This window comes from Notamacropus eugenii, chromosome 5 (genome assembly GCF_028372415.1).
Source record: "Notamacropus eugenii isolate mMacEug1 chromosome 5, mMacEug1.pri_v2, whole genome shotgun sequence".
Classification (NCBI taxonomy): Eukaryota; Metazoa; Chordata; class Mammalia; order Diprotodontia; family Macropodidae; genus Notamacropus; species Notamacropus eugenii.
The window spans coordinates 347,366,183-347,385,858 of NC_092876.1; the positions used below are offsets into that span (position 1 = coordinate 347,366,183).

Below are 19,676 nucleotides of genomic sequence, written 5' to 3' on the forward strand. Positions count from 1 at the left end.
GGGCTGTAGACCTCTGGAATACCTACATTCTGTACCTTTGACAGTTAAAATTGTAGGGATATGTAATATACATAAACATGTTTGTGTATGTTATGCAATATATGTATAATAATAAATATTGTTAAAATTGAAGATCATTAGCATGATTACTGCCCTCCTTAATCACCATTTTTTTTTTGTCCATAACAGTATGACTATAAGATATGGAACAAGGCCAGATATTGACTGATTTCTTAACTTTGATTTTATTATTGTTAGAACAGTTTCTTGCCAGCCCCAGTTTGAAAAGCAATTAAATAAGAGCCTTCACAAGTGAACTTTTAACTAATAAGCACTTATTTTTTAAAGGGGGACTCCTTTGATATTTCATTGCAAAAGATTTTCTTTTTCAAAAAATCAATTAATTTTTTTCTAACTTGAATGTTTTGTCTTTGAGTGTTGAAGACTCTTTACTGGCTTCTTGCTTTCATTCAACAAAACCTCTCCACCAAGGAAACATTGCTTTCTTGGCAAACTGTCATCTGTCCAGGGCCAGATACCAAACCAAATTTGAAAATAATTGGTATCATATCTCCTGAGAAAACCTTAAGTCTTATCTTCTTTTCAAGCAGATGAACCAAATTCCATTTTATCTTATTTGTCGGAGAAGGTAAATCTGAATAATTTAAATTTGCAAGGGAGAAGTACAAAGCCAAGTGTGTCTTCTTGTGTTTTTTCCCTACATGTTAAAAAAAAAATCACTTTTAAATTCTGTTAGTATTTATGTGATCAAAAGAATACACTAAATAAAATTTTAAATGACAGTATTAATGTGACACTGTAGAAAAAGCTCTCACCGCCTGTTGGTTGATGACTAACTGTAAAGAGAAGTGAAGGCTGTGTTTTGAACAGACATGACAAGTAATCCCCACTACCCAGATGTATATGTAGTTGGCGTTACTTTCCACATAAGAATTTGTGTTGGGACCTCTCATAGATCTGTTTGAGTTAGGGTGTAGTTATCTTGTTTGTCAAGCTCCTGTTTTTAAAGTTTATAGGTTTTTAAGTTAAGAGGATGTAGCCTGGGAAAAGTCTGGTGACTCCCAGAAAACTATATCAAGGTATCTTTTGGTTACATTGGCCTTTATCCCTATCTCCCTGGGGACTTGGGAAGGCTCCAGAGTAAATGGCTCTTTATAGTAGGTGCATTGTCTTCTTTCCTGAATAGTTTCCCCAGCATCTTACACCCTTCTTAAAGAGTCCATAGCAGCCCAACATATTTTTAATGGCATCCTTGTCACAGTTCATGGGCATTCCTAACATCTACAATCCATCGTAAAGGTCTAGACCTTCCATATGACTGGCTGCTAATGTCCACAGCCCAGGCATGCTGTGCTCAGCCAGACTCAGGTTTATCTTGGTGTTTGCAAGGCTGCTGTCTACACTCAGGGATTGCTGATGCTGAAAGCTTTCAGGCCCCTAAACCACAGCGACAGAACAGAAAGAAAAATTAAAAACACAAATAACTAATTAAAATAAAGTAGAAAAATACCACCAGCAAAAATAAGATGAAAAAATATTTTAAACTTCCCTGAAAATCTAGCGATCCTTTTCCTCTGACCTCTTGTCCACAAGCATCATGCACAAGACACTAAGTTGCTATGCATAGGCCATGACTGCAGCTCTGAGTTTACACAGACTGAGTTTAAGTTTGGAGGATTGTGTGAGTCAATGACATTGTTCTGTGCCCCAACTGACAGTCTTCCTGGAGAACATCAAAATGTAGTTCTATTGTAGTGTGGAAAATCCTTTGTTTTTTCAGGCCTAGTCTTTTCTTCATGAGGCTTTTTTTGCCAGATACATAGATAGATAGATGGACAGACTACTTCTCCTTGATACCTTTTCAGGCATTTGCTAAGACCTTTCCATATTATAAATTTCTATCTTCCAAGTAATCCCTCTTGTGAATTGGCACCCTGCTTATGGCAGATGAAAAAACAATCAGATGTCCCTTTTCCTTCTTCTAAAACACCTGATCATCTTTAGCATTATGTTGCTCTTCCATGCACAGAGTAGTGTCAAGTGGAGTGGTAACAAGAGCTTGGTGTAACAGTAAGATAAGTTCCAAGGAGAGCCTCTTGTGTCACCATTGTGGTCTCCTCCCTTCTGTGCCAGTCCCCAAATCCCAATCCAGACTCTGTCTGTTGTATACTCTTGCCTTGGGCTGTAACCAGCCCTTCTCTACCCTCTCTTCTCCCAGTTGCTGGTCATTTCCCTCTCTCTCCATCCCTCTCCTTCACCTAATGCCTTTCAGAGGGAACTTGGGATTTAGGTACCTCCAGGCAAGCCACATACTTTGCCTCATGAATTAAATGATACAGATAAAGAGCCTGTTGGCTTGCATCATAAATCCGTTCGATTTTTCCTTGAAGTCTCTGTTCCAGCAGTGGATCACTGCAAATTAGTATCTGGAGCTCAACAGAAAAGGTAAAAAGGGCCTTCAGTTCTATGAAACACCAGGACTTAGAGTACAACAAAGAAAAATCAAGACTTTTCCCCCCATGTAAAATCAAATGTAAAGGGCTTACACCTGAGTCCATAAGCAAATGAGACAATTTTACCCCCTTTTCATCAAGTCCCACCTCTACCAGGGACTTAGTGCTTCAGATTTAGGATGCCACCCTAGAGTTGAGTTCCTCCAAAAGGGAAAAATACTTGACTAGAGCCAATCCTTTTTTCTGGACCTGCACAGTTGACATAAATCATAGTATCTATAAAGGGAAAAACACAAATTTACTCCCCACATTGTAGCTCCTTTCCTCACTCAGTCCCAGTTCTTGCTTGGTTCTATAACTCAGTGTTATACAAGAAGAATTTCTCTTTTCTCCAGGAGGCTTGGTCCAGGAATTTTAGATTGTCCAGTAACTCTACATATTACTCCAACTTTGTCTACAGTCACTGACATCTCTGTGGCTATATGGTTCCCTGAAAGGACTTTGCCGATATTCAGACTTCCCTTCCTGGGAATCAAATCGGAATCTTTGTTATCTTTCTCCTCCTTATGGTCTCTCAGATTTGTTACTCTTCATCTCTCTGTTCTGTGTTTGCTTTCTCTTTGTTAAGGCTGTATCATAATGTTTGGCATGGGAGCATGGCTAACTTAATTATTCCATGACTCAGCTTAAATTTGGTGGTATTGCTCCAACAAGGGACTTCTCACTCCCATCAAGAAGAATTCCTCAGTTCTAGCACAGTGCCTCTAATTTCTCATCACTTTCTTCTTTTGAAGTTCATTCTGTCTAAATTTATTATCCAGTCCAGATCTGAGTTATTTACTGATCCTCAGGTAATTTTCTCTCCTTTCTCAAAGGGTATACAGTTCCTCACCACCTAAATTCATGCCTTTATACTAGGGGACTTGTTAAAATTCCCTCAAACACTTTTATGCCCAGTTCTTCATTCTGCTTAACTCTTATGACTTAACTCTCCACTTCACTTATACGGAGGTGGTCATATCCTTGACCTTGCCATTAACCACAAGAGTTCCACTTCTATGATCAAGAACTCTGACATTCCTTCATCCAGTCATCACATTATATCATTCTGCCTTTCCTTATGCCTTATTCTTTGTAAAATTCCAGTCCTGCCACTTCTCAGTCCTTTCCTAGGCCATCACCCCTGCTCTGGCTTTACATTACTCTTCTCCCATTCTCAATCCTTTCGTTGACCAGATCAACTCTATACTCCTCTCTGTTCTTGAATTTCTTGCTTCCTTGTCCTATCTCTGCTCATACCTTGCCAAACCCTAACCCTGATTATTATCACCATCCAGGTTCTTATACTCCTAATCATGTTAATCCTAAAATGTTGCAGAATGGATTGCAAAAAGTCTGAAAACTCTGCTAATTGAGTCCAATATAAATTTTTGTTATCTCAGCTGTGTCATAATTGCAGCAAAGAAATCCTATTACTTCTTCCTAATTGATTCTGTTCCACTTCCCATATCAGCTGTTTCAAACTTTCTCTTGTATCCTGAAAATTCCCATACTACTCCCTTCCCCAACCATCACAACCTGAAGACTTTGCTTCTTTATTGAAAACAGAAGTCATTCCATGAACTTCCTCCTCCCCTTCTCCTCATCTCACAATTCCTTGACATCATTCCTTATTCTCTTTTCTTTTACTTCAGTCTTTGATAAAGAAGTATCGTTTCTTGTCAAGACCAACCCCAGTACATGTGCCCTTGATCTCACCCACATAAATCTCTAGCAGGGTATCTTTAGTGTCTTTATTATCATCTGTTTCTCTTTGTCTCTGAATCTCTCTCATCTTCAGTCTCTCTCTTTCTCCACTGATGCCTTGATGCCTGCAAATAATCCTCACCCATCCTAAATTTTCATTATACCTTACTGTCCTCAAAAGCTTTAGTCCTACATTTTCCCAATCTTTTTCTGCCAAATTTTTTGAAAAAAGCTGTCCATGCTCATTTTCTTTGCTTCTCTTCTCTCACTCTTTTCTAAACCTAGTCCCACACCACTAACTGCTTAAGAGACATTGAAGTGGATACCATATAAGTATATCGAACTCAGCATATCTAAAACTGAATAGATTTTCTTCTCTCCACCACATTGATGTTGTTTGAATACAGACTGAAGCATGCTATTTATTTTCTTTCATTTTTTCTTTTATTCAAATCTTCTTATACAAAATGAGTAATATAGAAATGTTTTACATGATTATACATGTATAACCTGTATCTTTTGTTTACCCTCTCAGGAGGGGAGGGGAGAGAGGGAGGAATAGAATTTGGAACTCAAGACTTAAAATAAAAACATTAAAAAATAAAAACAAAATAAAGTTTGCTTTACAAATAAAAAATAAGTGCTTATTCATTCATTTGATCATTTCCATTTCTTACCCTCCAACATGGGTCTCTTGATCTGAGATTCTATAAATTTCTCCCTGCTTTAAGCCTTGGGAACAATTGATAGAAGAAATGAGAACAGTATAATGCTTGTTATAGTTCTAACTCTTTAGAGAGAATATGGCAGTTTACTTTTTTCTGTCTTTTTCATTTAATGCCAAGGGTCATTCAGTGTTCATGAGCTGACTTAATTTTCTAGGGAAGAAAGTACTAAGAAAATATTCAAGCCTGCAGAATGCCACCAGTCTGAGGTCTTAAATTATTCATTTTACATGTAAATATTGCAAATTGTAAGATATTTTCAATGAATTTTTTATCCACTATTTAGCATTAAAGTTTAAACTCTTGCCTTGAATTTTAGGGAGTGAATTTTATTCTAAAAGGAACAGAGTTTTTAGTTGTCTTCGGTAAGCTGGTGTTTTGTTTTGGTTTTTGGCCTTTTTTTCCTCAAGCATATGAAATACAAAAGCATCTATTTCTCTTCCTCTATCCCCAAGGAAATTTGGTTTATACTTGAGGATTTTCCCCAATTTTTCATATAAAATGCTTCTATCTAAATGAGGTGTTGGAGGCAAGGCAGCTGCTGTATGACATTTCTTTGTGAAGAAGAGCCATGTTCATTCTAGATTCATGCCACTATGCGCTTGCTTTCTTACTAAAAAATGTTCTCTCCTCCCGTCTTCCTCCACCAGTCTTCTAAGAAATGATCACCTTTGTTGTTTTTCTGAGTCATGGCAGTTTCCCCTATGAATGTTTCCAGATTTTGACAACAACTTTTCAGGGATACTTTGTTTCTTGAGACAAGATTGGATTTGACCTTGGAAAGATGGTGAGGTCTGTTTTCCATATCTTATCTTTCCATTTGTGATAATTTATAATAATAATTTTAATAATAATAATAATTTTCAGATAATTTATTTTTAGATCCTACCTTATTTTGGTTCATGTTGTGTATTTTTTTTAATGCTACAGGGAATTTTTTGTCACTAGTCATTAATAGGGGCTAGGTATTCAGCTGAAGATCTTATTGTTGGTAATTTTGCCCTCAGATCTGCTCTTACACACACCCACAATGCCATTTTCATCATAATCATTGCTTGAAAGGTTTCAACACCAACTTCTTACGTGCCCTAATTTGATTTGACTCCATCTTCTCTTCCGTTTCTCTTCTCTCTGATAGTATGCCAATTCCTTTAACATGGCAGCTTTTAACCTTGGGCAAGTCACCTCCCTCTCATAAGGCCTGTTTCCTCATCTATAAAATGGGAGTATTGGTCTACATGTTATCTAAGCTTTCCTTCCAGCTCCATATTCTGTGATCCTGTGAACTGCAGCAAAGCAGAGTGGAAAGAAGGGGAAGAAAAGGTAAAGGAATAAACTTTTCTATGGCACCTCCTGTGTACTACGCACAGGGCTCATCCCTTTCCAAATATTATCTCATTTGAAAGAGAACTGGACTTAGGTCTCTCTTCCTCCTCTTACTAGGTATGTGACCCTGGGCAAATAGTTTACTGATGAACTTCATTTTCCTTGCATAAAAATGGAAATAATAACACCTGAACTAACTACCCATAGATTGGTTGTTAGGACCAAATGAGATGGCATCTGAGAGATGCTGGCTGAACTCTTGACGATTTATATACAGTTTAAAGAACTTTCCATTTCATTAATTTTCTGTTGTCTGAAATTTTATTTTAAAAATTCTAATTCCCAAGGATGTTGTTCAAAGCAATTGAAGTAATAATACTCCACTCACTGGGCCTGCATTCAGGCCCTCATTATCACGTCTCTGATCTGCTGTAATAGTCTTCTAATTGGTCTCCCTGCTTTCCAGTCTCTTCTTTCTCTAAGCTGTCCTCTATGTAGCTGCCAGAAGAATCTTTCAGTGGCTCAGGTTTGACAATGACATTTCTCTCTCTCTCTCTGTCTCTCTCTGTCTTTCTCTGTCTCTGTCTCTTTCTCTCCCTCTCTCTCTCTGTCTCTTTCTCTCTCTCCCTCTCTCTCTCTCTCTCTCTCTCTCTCTCTCTCTCTCTCTCTCTCTCTCTCTCTCTCTCTCTCTCTCTCTCTCTCTCTCTCTCTCTCTCTCTCTCTCTCCCCCTCCCTCTCCCCTCTCTTTCCCCTCCTTTCCTCTCAGCTTACCCCCTCCCTGTTCCTCTGCCTCCCCCGCCTCCTTTCTCTCTCAGCTTAGAAGCTTCAGCCTTTGCTCCGTTTCTCCCACCTGACCTACTTTGTCCCTCCTTTGACAATCTGCTAATCCCCTGCCTAGAAGTTCACCCTATTAGTTCTGGACTTAAGAAAAAAATCAAGCAATTCATTAGCCTCAGCCTCCCCTGGAGTAGGGAGTACAGATGTGTGTGTGTTACCATGCCCACCTCATAGTACATAGTACACTCCCTCATGAATTCTATGTTCTAGCCAAATTTTTCCTTTAATTGTTCCGTGAACTCTCTGTGCCCCCCCGCACCCCCTCCCAATTCTGTTCTTTTTTATTGGCTGCCCCATGTGCCTGAAATGTGTTTCCTCCTTATCCTTGCTTCTTAGAATGACTGGTTTTACTTCAGGGCCTAGCCAGGGGTCAGTCCTTTCTGAAAGTTTCTTTGATCCTGCCCAGCTATAGTACTTTCTTTCTCCTCTCAAATAGTCTCTTTTACTTACATACACACGTCACATTCCCCAGCAGAATGTGTACTCTTTGGGAGGGACTGTTCCCTTTATACTTTTGTAGTCCCAGTGCTAGCACATAGGGGGCACTTGATAACTGTTGACTTAATGTGAAGAATTTTGAATTCTTTGCAAGAAAAGTACAATGTGAGCTCAGGGTATTTGTAGTCCTTCTTTCTGTAATCTCTTAGATTTGGTCCTCTCCATTCCTCTCTTCTGTGTCAGCTTTCCCTTATTGAAGTCATAACTTAGGGCAATATTTCTCAAACTATTTGGTTTCAGGATGTCTTATACTCTTAAAAATTATTGTGAACCCCAAAGAACTTTCATTTGTGGGAGTTATATCCAGAACTATGCTGGCAAATGTATAATAATTCACTTTCCCTCCAAAATGTACACAGGACGCACTTTTAAGTTTAATCTGTATTTACGTTTTTTTCCATTACTTTCTGAAATCTAGACAATCTGTAAAACAATAAATCATTTTCCAAAACAAAAAATAGAAAAGTAGGATTTTTTTGGCATGCTTTTTGCAAATCTCTTTATTAATGTCTGCTTTAAAAGAAAACAGGTAGTCTTGAATCTGCTTCTGTGTTCAATGTGTTGTTATTTTGATCAAAGTATGTTAAGAAAATATGGTATCACACAGATACGCATTTGGAAAAGGGAGATGTATTTTACTAGGCAAAAAGTATCACTTATTATTATGGAAATAGTTTTGACCTTAAGGACTCCTTAAAAGGGTCTTGTAGACCTCAGGGGGGTCCTAGGACCACAATTTGAGAACCTATTTGGTGTCTTAGGGTTGGGTACAGGTATATGGCTGGCCTTGACTTAGTCAATTCTTTCATGACTCAGTCAGCCAGAATGTGGTGGTGTTGTGCCAACAAAGAGTATGTTCATACATTTATCAGGGAGAATTCCCCAGTTCTAGAACAGGACTTCTGATCCTCAACAGCCCCTGTTCCTTTGTTGTTGTTATCTACAACAATTGCAGGTCACTCTCCGTCATTTCTCAGTAAGTTCTGTTCCCCACTATCCCAACTCTTGCCCTTATCCCAGGGGACTTTGACATTCATGTTGACATTTCTCAAACACTCTTACAAGTCATAATCCAGATGAATGGCTTATTATTGTATCACTTGTTCTTAAAAATGGAGATGTTACTTTACAGTAAAACGAACTGTGCTTCTGCTTTTTACTAAATGTATTTTTCATGAGTGCCTTTGTAAGAACTCCCTGACTTCCAATAGACAATCCCTAGTGTCTCTGATACTGTTACATAGTCCCAGGGGCTGGCTCCTCTAGCAGAAATAACTGCTGAGATTAACTTCAGAGGCACTGTCTTGTGGGTGAAGAGTTATTCTGTCCATCTCGGCAGGAGACTCTGTACTGTTTACATACAGCTAACCCTCACTTGGCACTGGTTTGCAAAGAGGCACCTTTTTGCTGATATTCTTTTGAAGATCTCTTCTTGTTCATTTTTCTGCTCTAAAAGAAAGTATCAAACACCAATTCTGCTATCAGTTGGAATACCAGCTTTTCTTAGAATACTTGTCTTTAGGGTTTTGTTAGCTCCTTATACTTTTCTACAGAGTAATGGCTCTTAACTTTTTTGTGTTATGGACCCCCTCTGGCAGTCTGGTGAAGCCTATTACAAAGGAAACCAATTATGTTGATATAAAGAGGTAATTTGTTTTCCTGCCCGAGTTTATAGATGATCTCAAATCTGTCCATGGGCCCATTGAGGATCTATGGGCCACATTTTAAGGACCCTTGCTTTAAGGTCCTTTTATTTCCTCCTTAAAGATCCTATTTTTTTTTTTTTAATGAGCAGCAAGTCACAGGGATTACTTTGTGTACCTCTGAAATGCTGCTTTATACAGGGTGTCCCAAAATTCTTAGTGCACTTTTAAGCATAGGTGGTTGTTTTTATATTTTGTTTGTTTTGGTTTTAAGTTTGTTTTTTTTTAACAACCTGTAGAGGCACTAGAAAGAGCATTGCATTCACAATTCTGAGAGCTGCTTTCTAGTTCTCCTGGCACAGGAGAAAGAATATGAGCTTTTGGGGTGGGGGAAGGGGTGGCACAGTAGGAATAGCTTGAGTTCAGATTCTGCTTCTTTCACTTGTTAGCTGTGTTTGACTCTGGGCAAATCACTGTATAGGCCAGACCAGGCAGACGGCCTTTGAAGTTTTTCCAGCTATGGATGTACTTATGATTTCAGGAGGTAGGGAGGAGCCTTCAGTTTCCTCATCTATAAAATGAGGAGGGTTGGAATAAAATTCCATTTCATCTCTAAATCTCTAATACTATGAATTAGCTGGGTAACTTTGGACAGGTCATATGACATCCCAGGACCTCAGTTTAATTATCTGCAAGATGAAGGAATAGTCTAGTTTACAGGATCACACATTCAGAAGTGGAAAGGACATTAGAGATCAGGAAAGTGGAGTCCAGAGACATTATGGGAATTTGTTCAGTGTCTTATAGGTAGAAAGCAGTAGAGGTGGAAGTGGAATCCACATCCTTTTGACTCCAAACCTAGCACCCTTTTGAGCACTAAGGTCCATTCCAACTCTAATTGTCAGTGATTCTAAGTTTTATTCTGTTCTACTATCACTTATCATGAGCCTGGCACATAGTAGGTGCTCAATAAATGTTTATTGAATGGAGAGGATTAGAGATTAAAAAGTAGAAATAGCTGATATTGTCTGAATACAGACTAAAGCATGCCATTTTTCCCTCCCTTCCTCCTCTCTCTCTCTCTCTCTCTCTCTCTCTCTCTCTCTCTCTCTCTCTCTCTCTCTCTCTCTCTCTCTCTGTTGTCTGAGTCTTTTTATACAAAATGACTAATATGGAAATGTTTTATATGGTAACCTATTTAGATTGCTTAGCATTTAAGGGGAGGAAGAGATAGAATGTGGAACTCAAAGCTTAACAATGCAAATGTTAAAAATCATTTTAACATGTAATTGGAGAAAAATAAAATATTATTTTTGAAAAAGAGATTAAAAAGTAGACCAAACTGATAAGTTACTCAGGGGATGGTTATTGAATTTGTGGCCTGTTTGGATCCTTATAGAGAGGTAACTGTAAGGTGAAGGTATATGTAGAAAATAGGAGCTGGGGATAAAAGAAAGTTCCTTGTCATTGGATTTAGGTTAGGAAGGAATCCTGATGCCCATCTCATTTTGTAGGGTTAAAAACTGAGGCACAACAGAGTTTGGTTACTTGCTTGTCACACAGGGGTAAAGTACAGGGACAGAATTTAAATTCTGGCCTTCAGCTTTCATCTACCTGCCTCATCTGTGTGTTTTCCTATAGTCATCCCTTTTTATGTTTCTGACTACATTTCTCTCATGGTTCCTAATGCTGGGCATCTGCATTTCCCTTTCCTTGATCTAGTGCTTATTCAAATTACTTAACAGAATACTTAGGTATTTTATATTTGACATTGCTAGAATATTGCTTTAGAGAGGAAGGAAGGATAGGAGGGAAAAATTATTAAGCACCTGCTATATTCCAGGCACTGGGCTAAGTGCTTTATAAATATTCTCTTATTTGATCCACTCAACAACTTTGAGAGATAGGTGCTATTTTATCCCTATTTTACAGATGAGGAAGTGGAGGCAAACAGAGGTTAAGTGACTTTTCTAAGGTCATACAGCTAGTAAGTATCTGATGTGGGGTAGGATTTGAATTTATGTCTTCTTGACCCCAGGCCTAGCACCGTACTATCTAGCTCCCTCTATTATGTGTGTGTGTGTGTGTGTGTGTGTGTGTATCATAGTGGAAAAAGTGGTGAATTCAAAGGTAGGAAATCAATTCCCATTTCAGCCGCTTACTACTTGTGTAAAGCTAGTCAAGCCACTTAGCCTTTTTGGACCTCAGTTTCCTCATCTGTAAAATGGGAGGGTTGGAATAGAAGACCCTTAATGTTCCTTTCAACTCCAAGTTTGTGATCCTTGTTGTGTGAACATAGTAACAGAATACAAAATAATTGAATGTTACATCTGGGTTGATTATGACCTTATAGCCAGAGTGACCTCTATGCTCTAGAAGAGAGGTGTCAGACATGCAGCCCACAACACTCCTGAAAAATGTGGACTGAAAAAGAGCAAAATGTAACAGGAAAGTATTTAACAAAATAAATAAAAATATAATGAAACATAGTATTACATCTTAAAATTATGTCAATATGTGGCTCATGGGGGTCCTGTGGTTTAGTGGCTTCCTATTTCTGTTTGAATTTGGCACCACTATTCTAGCAAAGCAGGGGAAAGAAGAGCTACGTTTAAAACAGTTATATTTTTTTTACTTGAAAAACATCGTTTATTTTAAAAACTTATTTCCTGATTTATTTTATAAGTATTTATTATGTCTTCCTCCCACTGCCCCTGCATAAATAAATTTTTAAAAAGAAAATCACAGAAATATGTGTAATGCATCAAAACAAATTCCTGTATTGGACATAATCAAAGATGAGTGCCTCATTCTGCATTTTAATTCCAGTGGTTCTCTGGCAGGATGCTAGCGACATGTTTCATTATGAGGTTTTTGAAAATGTCATTGGTCATTACCTAGATCAGAGTTCTTTCAAGGTTGTTACTTTTAAGCTGCTGTCATTATTTAAATTGTTCTCCTACCTCTTCTTTCTTCATTCTGCATCACTTCATAGACACTTTCCATGTTTCCTCTGAAAGTGTCCATTTCATCATTTCTTTTGTTACAATAATATTCCATTGCATTCATACACCACAGTTTGTTTAACTATTCCCCAAGAGGAGCTCCTTTGTTTCCACTTTTTCTCTGTAATAGTATATGCTATGACTTCACATGTGTAATCTATTGAAATTGCTTGCCTGAGGTGGAGGGAGAAGGGAAAGCAAGGAGAGAATTTAGAACTCAAAATTTTAAAAACCAAGTGTTAAAAATTTTGTATACATGTAATGGAGAAAAAAAATAAAAAAATTAAATGAGAAAAAATAACAGTGAACCAAACTAATTTTATTTTCCACACTGAAAATTAAGGCCTTTTGACACTAATGTGCAAATTTACATGAAGTATTATAATAGCTAGTATTTATTAATACTTTACAAATATTTTCTCATTTTATCCTGACAAACCTAGAAGGTAGGTGCTAATATTATCCCCATTTTACAGATAAGGAAACTGAGACAGGCAATGGTTAAGTGATTTGCCCAGGATCATACAACTGCTTAGTGACTGAGGTTAGATTTGAATTCTTGGCTACCTGGCTCAGAGTCTAGCTCTCTATTTCCTTGTGTTTGGGTTTATTGCAAAAACATCTGGGAACGTTATTGAGTATTATTCTTTTAAGTGAATTGTTTTGAAATATATAATGGAAAATTTTGAAGTTTTGTATGCTTTAAAAGCTATTCAGTGTCTTTTTAAAAATCTTTTGCAAAATAACACACATTGTTTCCTGGTACAAGGCATGTTTTTTTTCCACACCCTACCCAGTTGTACATTCGACATTGTGGAGGTGGCAGAAAGTCATATTTTAGTTTGATATATAGAAAATAATCAGAACAATTAAAGTGAATTCTACAGAGAGGTCTTTAAAATAGTTTCTATTTAGCCCTCTGATTCTGTGGTATCTGGGCAGTCTTCCTTGATTACTCTTGAAATATGATGTTTAGGCTCTTTTTAAAATATGGCTTTCAGATAGTTCAACAATTCTCAAATCTTCTCCCCTTTATCTGTTTTGCAGATAATTTTTTCCCTCTGAGATATTTCACATTTTCTTCTATTTTTTCAGTCTTTTGATTTTCTTTTATTGTATTTTGATACTTCATGGAGTTATTAGCTTCCACTTGACCAATTCCAATTTTTAAAGAGTTACTTTCTTCAGTGAAGTTTTATACCTTTTTCAAAAAAGAAAACATTTGGTCAATTCTTAAATATTATAAATAATTATTTTCTCCTATGTGGCTAGAGATACTACTCCAATTACAGTACTGCTGCCCAGAGAATAAACCCTTTTTCCTTTCTCTAGCCCTCTCCTGTGACCCATATTTATCGCCTGCCCTCAGCTTCCACAAGCTTTTATAAACGTCCTTTCATTCTCTTTTCTTATTTCTACTTTTTTTTGCCTCTTACTTTTGTGCTTCTGTTCCTCTTTTACCAAGCTGTTAATCCTCGTTTCATAATTTTCTTAGGTTGTTTCTTTCCCCCTTTTCCTACTATTAGTCTTATTGATTTTTAAATTTTAATTTTTGTTCTTTTAAAAATTACTTTCTTTAACTTCTAGGAATTCTTGTTGGCTCACTTCTAATCTTCATTTTACTTTGAGGCTTTGTTTGTAGATATTTTTAAATTGTCGTCTTCATCTGAATTGTGTGTAAAGCTTTCCTTTCACCATAGTAACTTTTTATAATCAAGGTTTGTTTGTTATTGTTGTTTGCTTATTTTTCCAGCCTTTTTTTTTTTTACTTTGGACTTTATGTTAGAGTAGCATTCCCCTCATCCCTGGGGGTGGGGGGTTGATATCTAGCCTGATTGTCTGACTTTTGTGTCCTACTGCTTTCACAGCTAGTTTTGGAGTTTGGAGTTTCCAAAATGGTTTGATCTGAAGATAGTTTTGATCACTGCTCTCAACTTGTTATTGATTATCCCACTCAGAGTTTAATTTGCCATGCTTTTTTAAGTTTAGAGGGGTGTGTTGGGAGAGCTCAGCAAAAATGCTTGCTTCACTTTGCCATCTTGGCTCTGCCCCCAACTCTGATAATTTTGAATAAATTGTCATTTATCAAGTCTTTATTTTGTGTATAGCAGCACTATCTTAGGTAGTAGAGATGTAAAAAAAAATGAAGAGAATTCTCTCTTCTAGAGTTTATATTCTTTTAGAGATATACATAGCAAAGTGTCATTTCAGGAAGTTAAAAGCACCAATAACTGACAAGAGCAGAGAAAGCTTCCAGAAGGAGGGAACATCTGAGTATAGCCTTTAAGGGAACTAGAGATTTTTTTTTAAATTTTTTTTGGAACTAGAGATTCTTAAGAAGAACAGAGGTTAAAAAGATTGCCTCTCAGATGTAGGAACCAGCTTGTTTATAGATGTATCGTAGGAGACATTGCTTTAGTCACTGTACTGTTGCCTTGAAAATAAACCCTTTTTTATTCTCTCTGCCTTTATCATATTCCCAACTTCCACAAGCTTCTCTAAACGTTTTTCATTCTCTTCTCCTATTTCTACTTTTTTTTAATCCTTTCCTTTCACTTCCTCTCTGGTAACTGACTGTAATGTGGAACCTACATATATTATTTCTTAGATAAAAGTATATTGAACATAATATTTTACATTTTCTTTACTTAGTTTAAAATGCACGTGAGTTCAGTGCACTCTCTTTATGTCTGTCCAAAGAAATAAAACACAGAGGACCGTTTCCAATCCACCCTGCCTCCCACATCTACAAACATAAAAAGCATAGATGATTTTATATTTACACCTCAGTTCATTTTCCTTCATCAGTCAAGAACCTTTTAGGTAATTTCTTGGATAGATTGATGAGTCTGCCAGATCTGAAAACAGAGACCAAATTTACCTAAATATACAGTTTAGATTACATTTGTTTTGCATCCATAGAAATTCAGAAAGCTAGACTTCCTTTGGGGAATTTTTCCCCCTTCTGTTACTTTAATCTCTTTTTCAAATTTTTACTAAAATTAATTCATCTGTCTCTGGAACTCAGGAGAGGTGGAATTTGTTCAGGAGGATGTAACCATGGAGAGAGGGAGGTTGCTATCCTGTCTTTGCTAAGTGTTGTGGTGGTGGCAGCCGCAGTTGGAGCCCCTTATCTCATTAGAATGAGTGTTGGGAAACTTACAGATGAGTGCTAGAGAGGCTTCAGAGTGGAGTCCTAGAATCATATATTTAGACTTGGAAGGACCTTAGAGATAATCTAATCTAAAGAGTACCAGTCCTGGAGTCAGGAAGGCTCGTTTATTTCCCTGAATTTAAATCTGGCCTCAGACCCTTGCTGTATGACCCTGGGCAAGTCATTTAACCCTGTATACCTCAGTTCCTCATCTGTAAAATGAGCTGGAGAAGGACATGGCTAGCTCCTCCAGTATCTCTGCCAAGAAAGCACTGAATAGAGTCACAGAGAGTTGGATGTAGCTTAAAAATGACTTACTCTTAACATGTTCCAGGTATGGTGCTAAGTGCTGGGAATAAAAAGACAGGCAAAATCAGTACCTTCCTTCCTTCAAAGAACTAACATTCTCATGGGGGAGGCAACATGCAAACAAATGTGTACATAACAAGAAATATACAGGATAAAACTGGAGGTTATCTGAGAGAGAAGGTATGGATAACAGGGGGAGGAGAGAATAGAGAAGGCTTCTTGGGGCACATGGGATTTTAATCTGAGCTTGAAAGAAATCAGGGAAGCCAGGAGGTAGATGTGAGGGGAGAGAGAGAGAGAGAGCATTCTGGGCTTTGAGGACAGTCAATGGAAAGGCAAAGAGTTAAGAAATGGAGTGTCCTATTTGAGAAACAGTAAGAAGACTGGTGTGGCTGGATGATAGAGTAGGTAAAAGAGAGTCAGTCGTAAGAAAACTGGAAAGATAAGAAGCAGCCAGATTGTGAAGGATTTTAAAAGCCAAACAAGATTTTAATATTTGATCCTGGACGTAATAGAGAGCCACTGGAGTTATTTAATAAGGGTAGGGATGTATGATGTAGTCAAACCTGAACTTTAGGAAGATTGCTTTGGCAGCTGAATGGAGGATGGACTACAGTGGGGAAGTCTAGGACATTTCAACAGTCTGGGTATGACATGATGAGATCCTGCACTGGGGTAGTGTCATTGTCAGAGGGGAGAAGTGGATGTATGTGAGAGGTGTTGTAAAGGTAGGAATAACAGGACTTAGCAATAGATTAGTTAGGTATGTGAGGAGAGTGCACTAGCAGGGCTGAGGATGACACCTAGGTTACAAGCCTGGGTGACTGGGATGATGGTGGTACCCTGGAAAGTAATAAGTAAGTCCAAAAGAGGGGAGTGTTTACAGTATGGGGAGGGGGGGATATAATTGTTTTTTGGACATGTTGAGTTTAAGAAATATATCCAGTTATATAGATGTGTAGGAACATATATGTATATAATAGGAAGTTTGTTATCTATGATATCATAGATAACAGGAGAGAGAGGTTAGGGCTAGAAAAATGAGTCTTAGAGTCATTTATATAGAGATAATTGAATCCATGGGAGCTTTTCCACCTGACTGCACTCCTTGGACTTCTCTGTCATACTGTCTCTTCTCTCCATCCCACCCCTTCCTTCTCAGTTTCCTTTTGGGTGTTATCTTCCCCTATTAGAAAATAAGCTTCTTGAAGGCAAGGATTGTCTTTCTTTTTCACAGCACTTAGGACAGTACCTGACATAGAGTAGGTGCTTAATAAATGTCTGTATATTCTATCTCAACAAATGAGGGAGAAATGAAGAGGGTGAACTGGGTATGCTGTAACTTCATGGTCTTAGATATTTTAACATTTTGTTTTGTTTTAATCTTGCACTTAATGTTATCCTATTCTTTCCTCCCAATTTGACTATTCATAAAAGCACTTAATGTTTTACTTGATGAAGCAGTAAGGCAACTTAACTAACTTCTGAAATAGAAGATTTTATGTTAAGAGTAAAGGCCAAATTCAGTCCTTACAGACAGATAGAGATGGCTTTTTTTTTCTAGAAGATGATAGGATAGATTTAATAACCTTTCAAAGTTTTCATTATTATTTTATGCTTTGAGTCTTCAGTGACTTAGTAGGACTGTCATTCAGACTATTCACATTTTTTATTTTCCTATGTCTTTAGTTTTTACATTGCCTATATTTCTCCCTGTATTTGACTCCCCCTCCCCCCATACTTGTTATAGACGCATGCATGGATCTCACCTCTGCAAAAGGACAGTGTCTTCTCATAGCTTTTCCTTGGGGCCAACCTTATACTTTATATAATTGTACAACATTTAGTTTTACTTGTTTTATGGTCATTGTAGTTACTCTGTGTGTGTTATTTTCCTGGATCTGCTTACTTCACTCTGTGTCAGTTCATATAAGACTTTTTCCATACTTCTCTGAAGTCATCATGTTTGTTATTTCTCAGCACATTCACATACCACAGTTAGTTTAGCTGTTCCCTAATCAATGGCATCCCTTTTGTTTTCAGATTTTTCTACCATGAAAAGCTTTGCTATAAATATTTATTTGTGTATATGGAGACTTTCTTTTTGTCAGAAACCTCCTTCAAGTATATACCTAGCAGTGATCTCTGGGTCAAAGGGTGTGGGCATTTTAATTACTTTGTATAATTCCAAATTGCTTTCCAGAAGGGTTGTAGCAACCTGCAGTTCCACCATTGCAATACCATTAGTGTGTCTGTCTTCCCATAACCCTTCCAACAGTGACCATTCTTGTCTTTTGTTATCTTTGTCAGTTAGCTGAGAGTAGGAGGTGAAATCTCAGAGTAGTTTTGATTGATATTTCTCCTACTACTGGTGATTTGGAGCATATGGCTGCTAATAGCTTGTGATACTTCTTTTGGGAATTGCTTATTCATTTCCTTTGACCACTAATCTATTGGGGAATGGTATTTAGTCTTATAGCTTTCTGTTAGTTGTCTATATATCTTGGATATCAAACCAATATTTGTATGTAACAAATGTAATACAAATACTTTTCCCCCTATTGATTGCTTCCCTACAGGTATGTTAATTTTGTGCAAAAACTTTTTCATTTTCATGTAATTGAAATTATCTTCTCTTTCTTTTGTTGTTGTCTCCATTGCATCATTAATAAAATTCATTTTGAAGTTGGTGGAACTGAAACAAGCAGCTGACTCTTGTGTTTCTTGTTTTGTAGGGATAGCATCATCTCTAGATGTTTCAGAGAGTCCAGGAAGTATCCAAGTAGCTCGGGGCCAGACAGCAGTGCTGCCTTGTACATTCACCACTAGTGCTGCCCTCATTAACCTCAATGTCATTTGGATGGTCATCCCACTCTCCAACGCCAACCAACCTGAACAGGTACTGTTGTTAAGTGTAATAATATATTTGTGTGTGACCTGAGTCACCTCATCTTTGTTAGACCCATTCTTCTGGATATCAACTTTGAAATTACCCTAGGGTAAAAGTATCCGTTCTGTAGTTTTTAATGCTCATATCCCCTTTGAATCGGTAACAACCATGAGCACTGAAGAAAAGTAAAGTATTTAGTAATGATAGTGCCAGTAAGCACGGATGAATAAGAAACCTTTGTATTTTAATACAAGTGTGCTCTAAATGATGTAGCCCTCAACTAATGTCCTTCCTCAATATGTTGCTAATACATTATAACCAAACTTTACCTTATGGTACCATCACTGTAATGCTTTTTGACTGGTTTTCTATTTGTAACATTTATAACATTGCTGCTTTGGAGCTGGTTGCCTCCTTCCCTGAACTGCCGCCCTCCCTACTCTCTCCACCTGCCCCCCTCAACCTTGACCTATGTTATGTCACTTCAACATTTTGTTTTCAAGGAGTCTGTTAATGAAGCTAGACAAGTTATAACTGTGATACATAAGGAACTATGATTTCATTGCTGTGGGTCATACTATCCACTGATGGGGACTGAAATTCTGTCATGTTATTTGTGAGTTACTGTTGCTGAAAAGTTTTGTTTTCCAACCCTATGGTGATAAGTCATTCTGGCTTATCTGGTTTTTGGTCAATAGAACTACAGTCATTTGCCTTGTAGTCAAAGCTTGTCCAGTTTTGTGAGATCTTGCCAGAACTGGTTCTCCATGGGTATGGACCTTCAAGAAAACAGTATTATTCCCAAACCAGAATGTGGTATCAGAGTCAGATTTTAGTGCAAGATTGCTAGTCATATCAGTACTAATAAAGGAATGATGTAATAATAATACCACTTAAATTTACTGAACAGATTTCTTCTAAAGTTCTCAAAAGATCATGAGAGCACTCAAGAAAATTAGCTAGAATTATGGTCTGAGAGAAATGACAGGGTCTTTAAAAAAGGTATATGCAAGTAAAAATTGAAACTATGACTCACTAAATTAATATTTTACTTGCTGAAGTTACTAAT

At 37.4% G+C, this 19,676-nt stretch overlaps 1 protein-coding gene across 2 annotated transcripts in view; it reads left to right on the forward strand.

Moving 5' to 3' along the window:
• The window catches only part of IGSF11 (immunoglobulin superfamily member 11), a 194,225-nt gene that overhangs the window by 143,952 nt on the left and 30,597 nt on the right, over positions 1–19,676 (forward strand). For both annotated transcript variants that reach the window (XM_072613941.1, XM_072613942.1), the window contains exon 2: positions 18,453–18,616. In XM_072613941.1, coding sequence (XP_072470042.1) covers positions 18,453–18,616 — 164 coding nt within the window. The remainder of the gene's footprint in view (positions 1–18,452; positions 18,617–19,676) is intronic.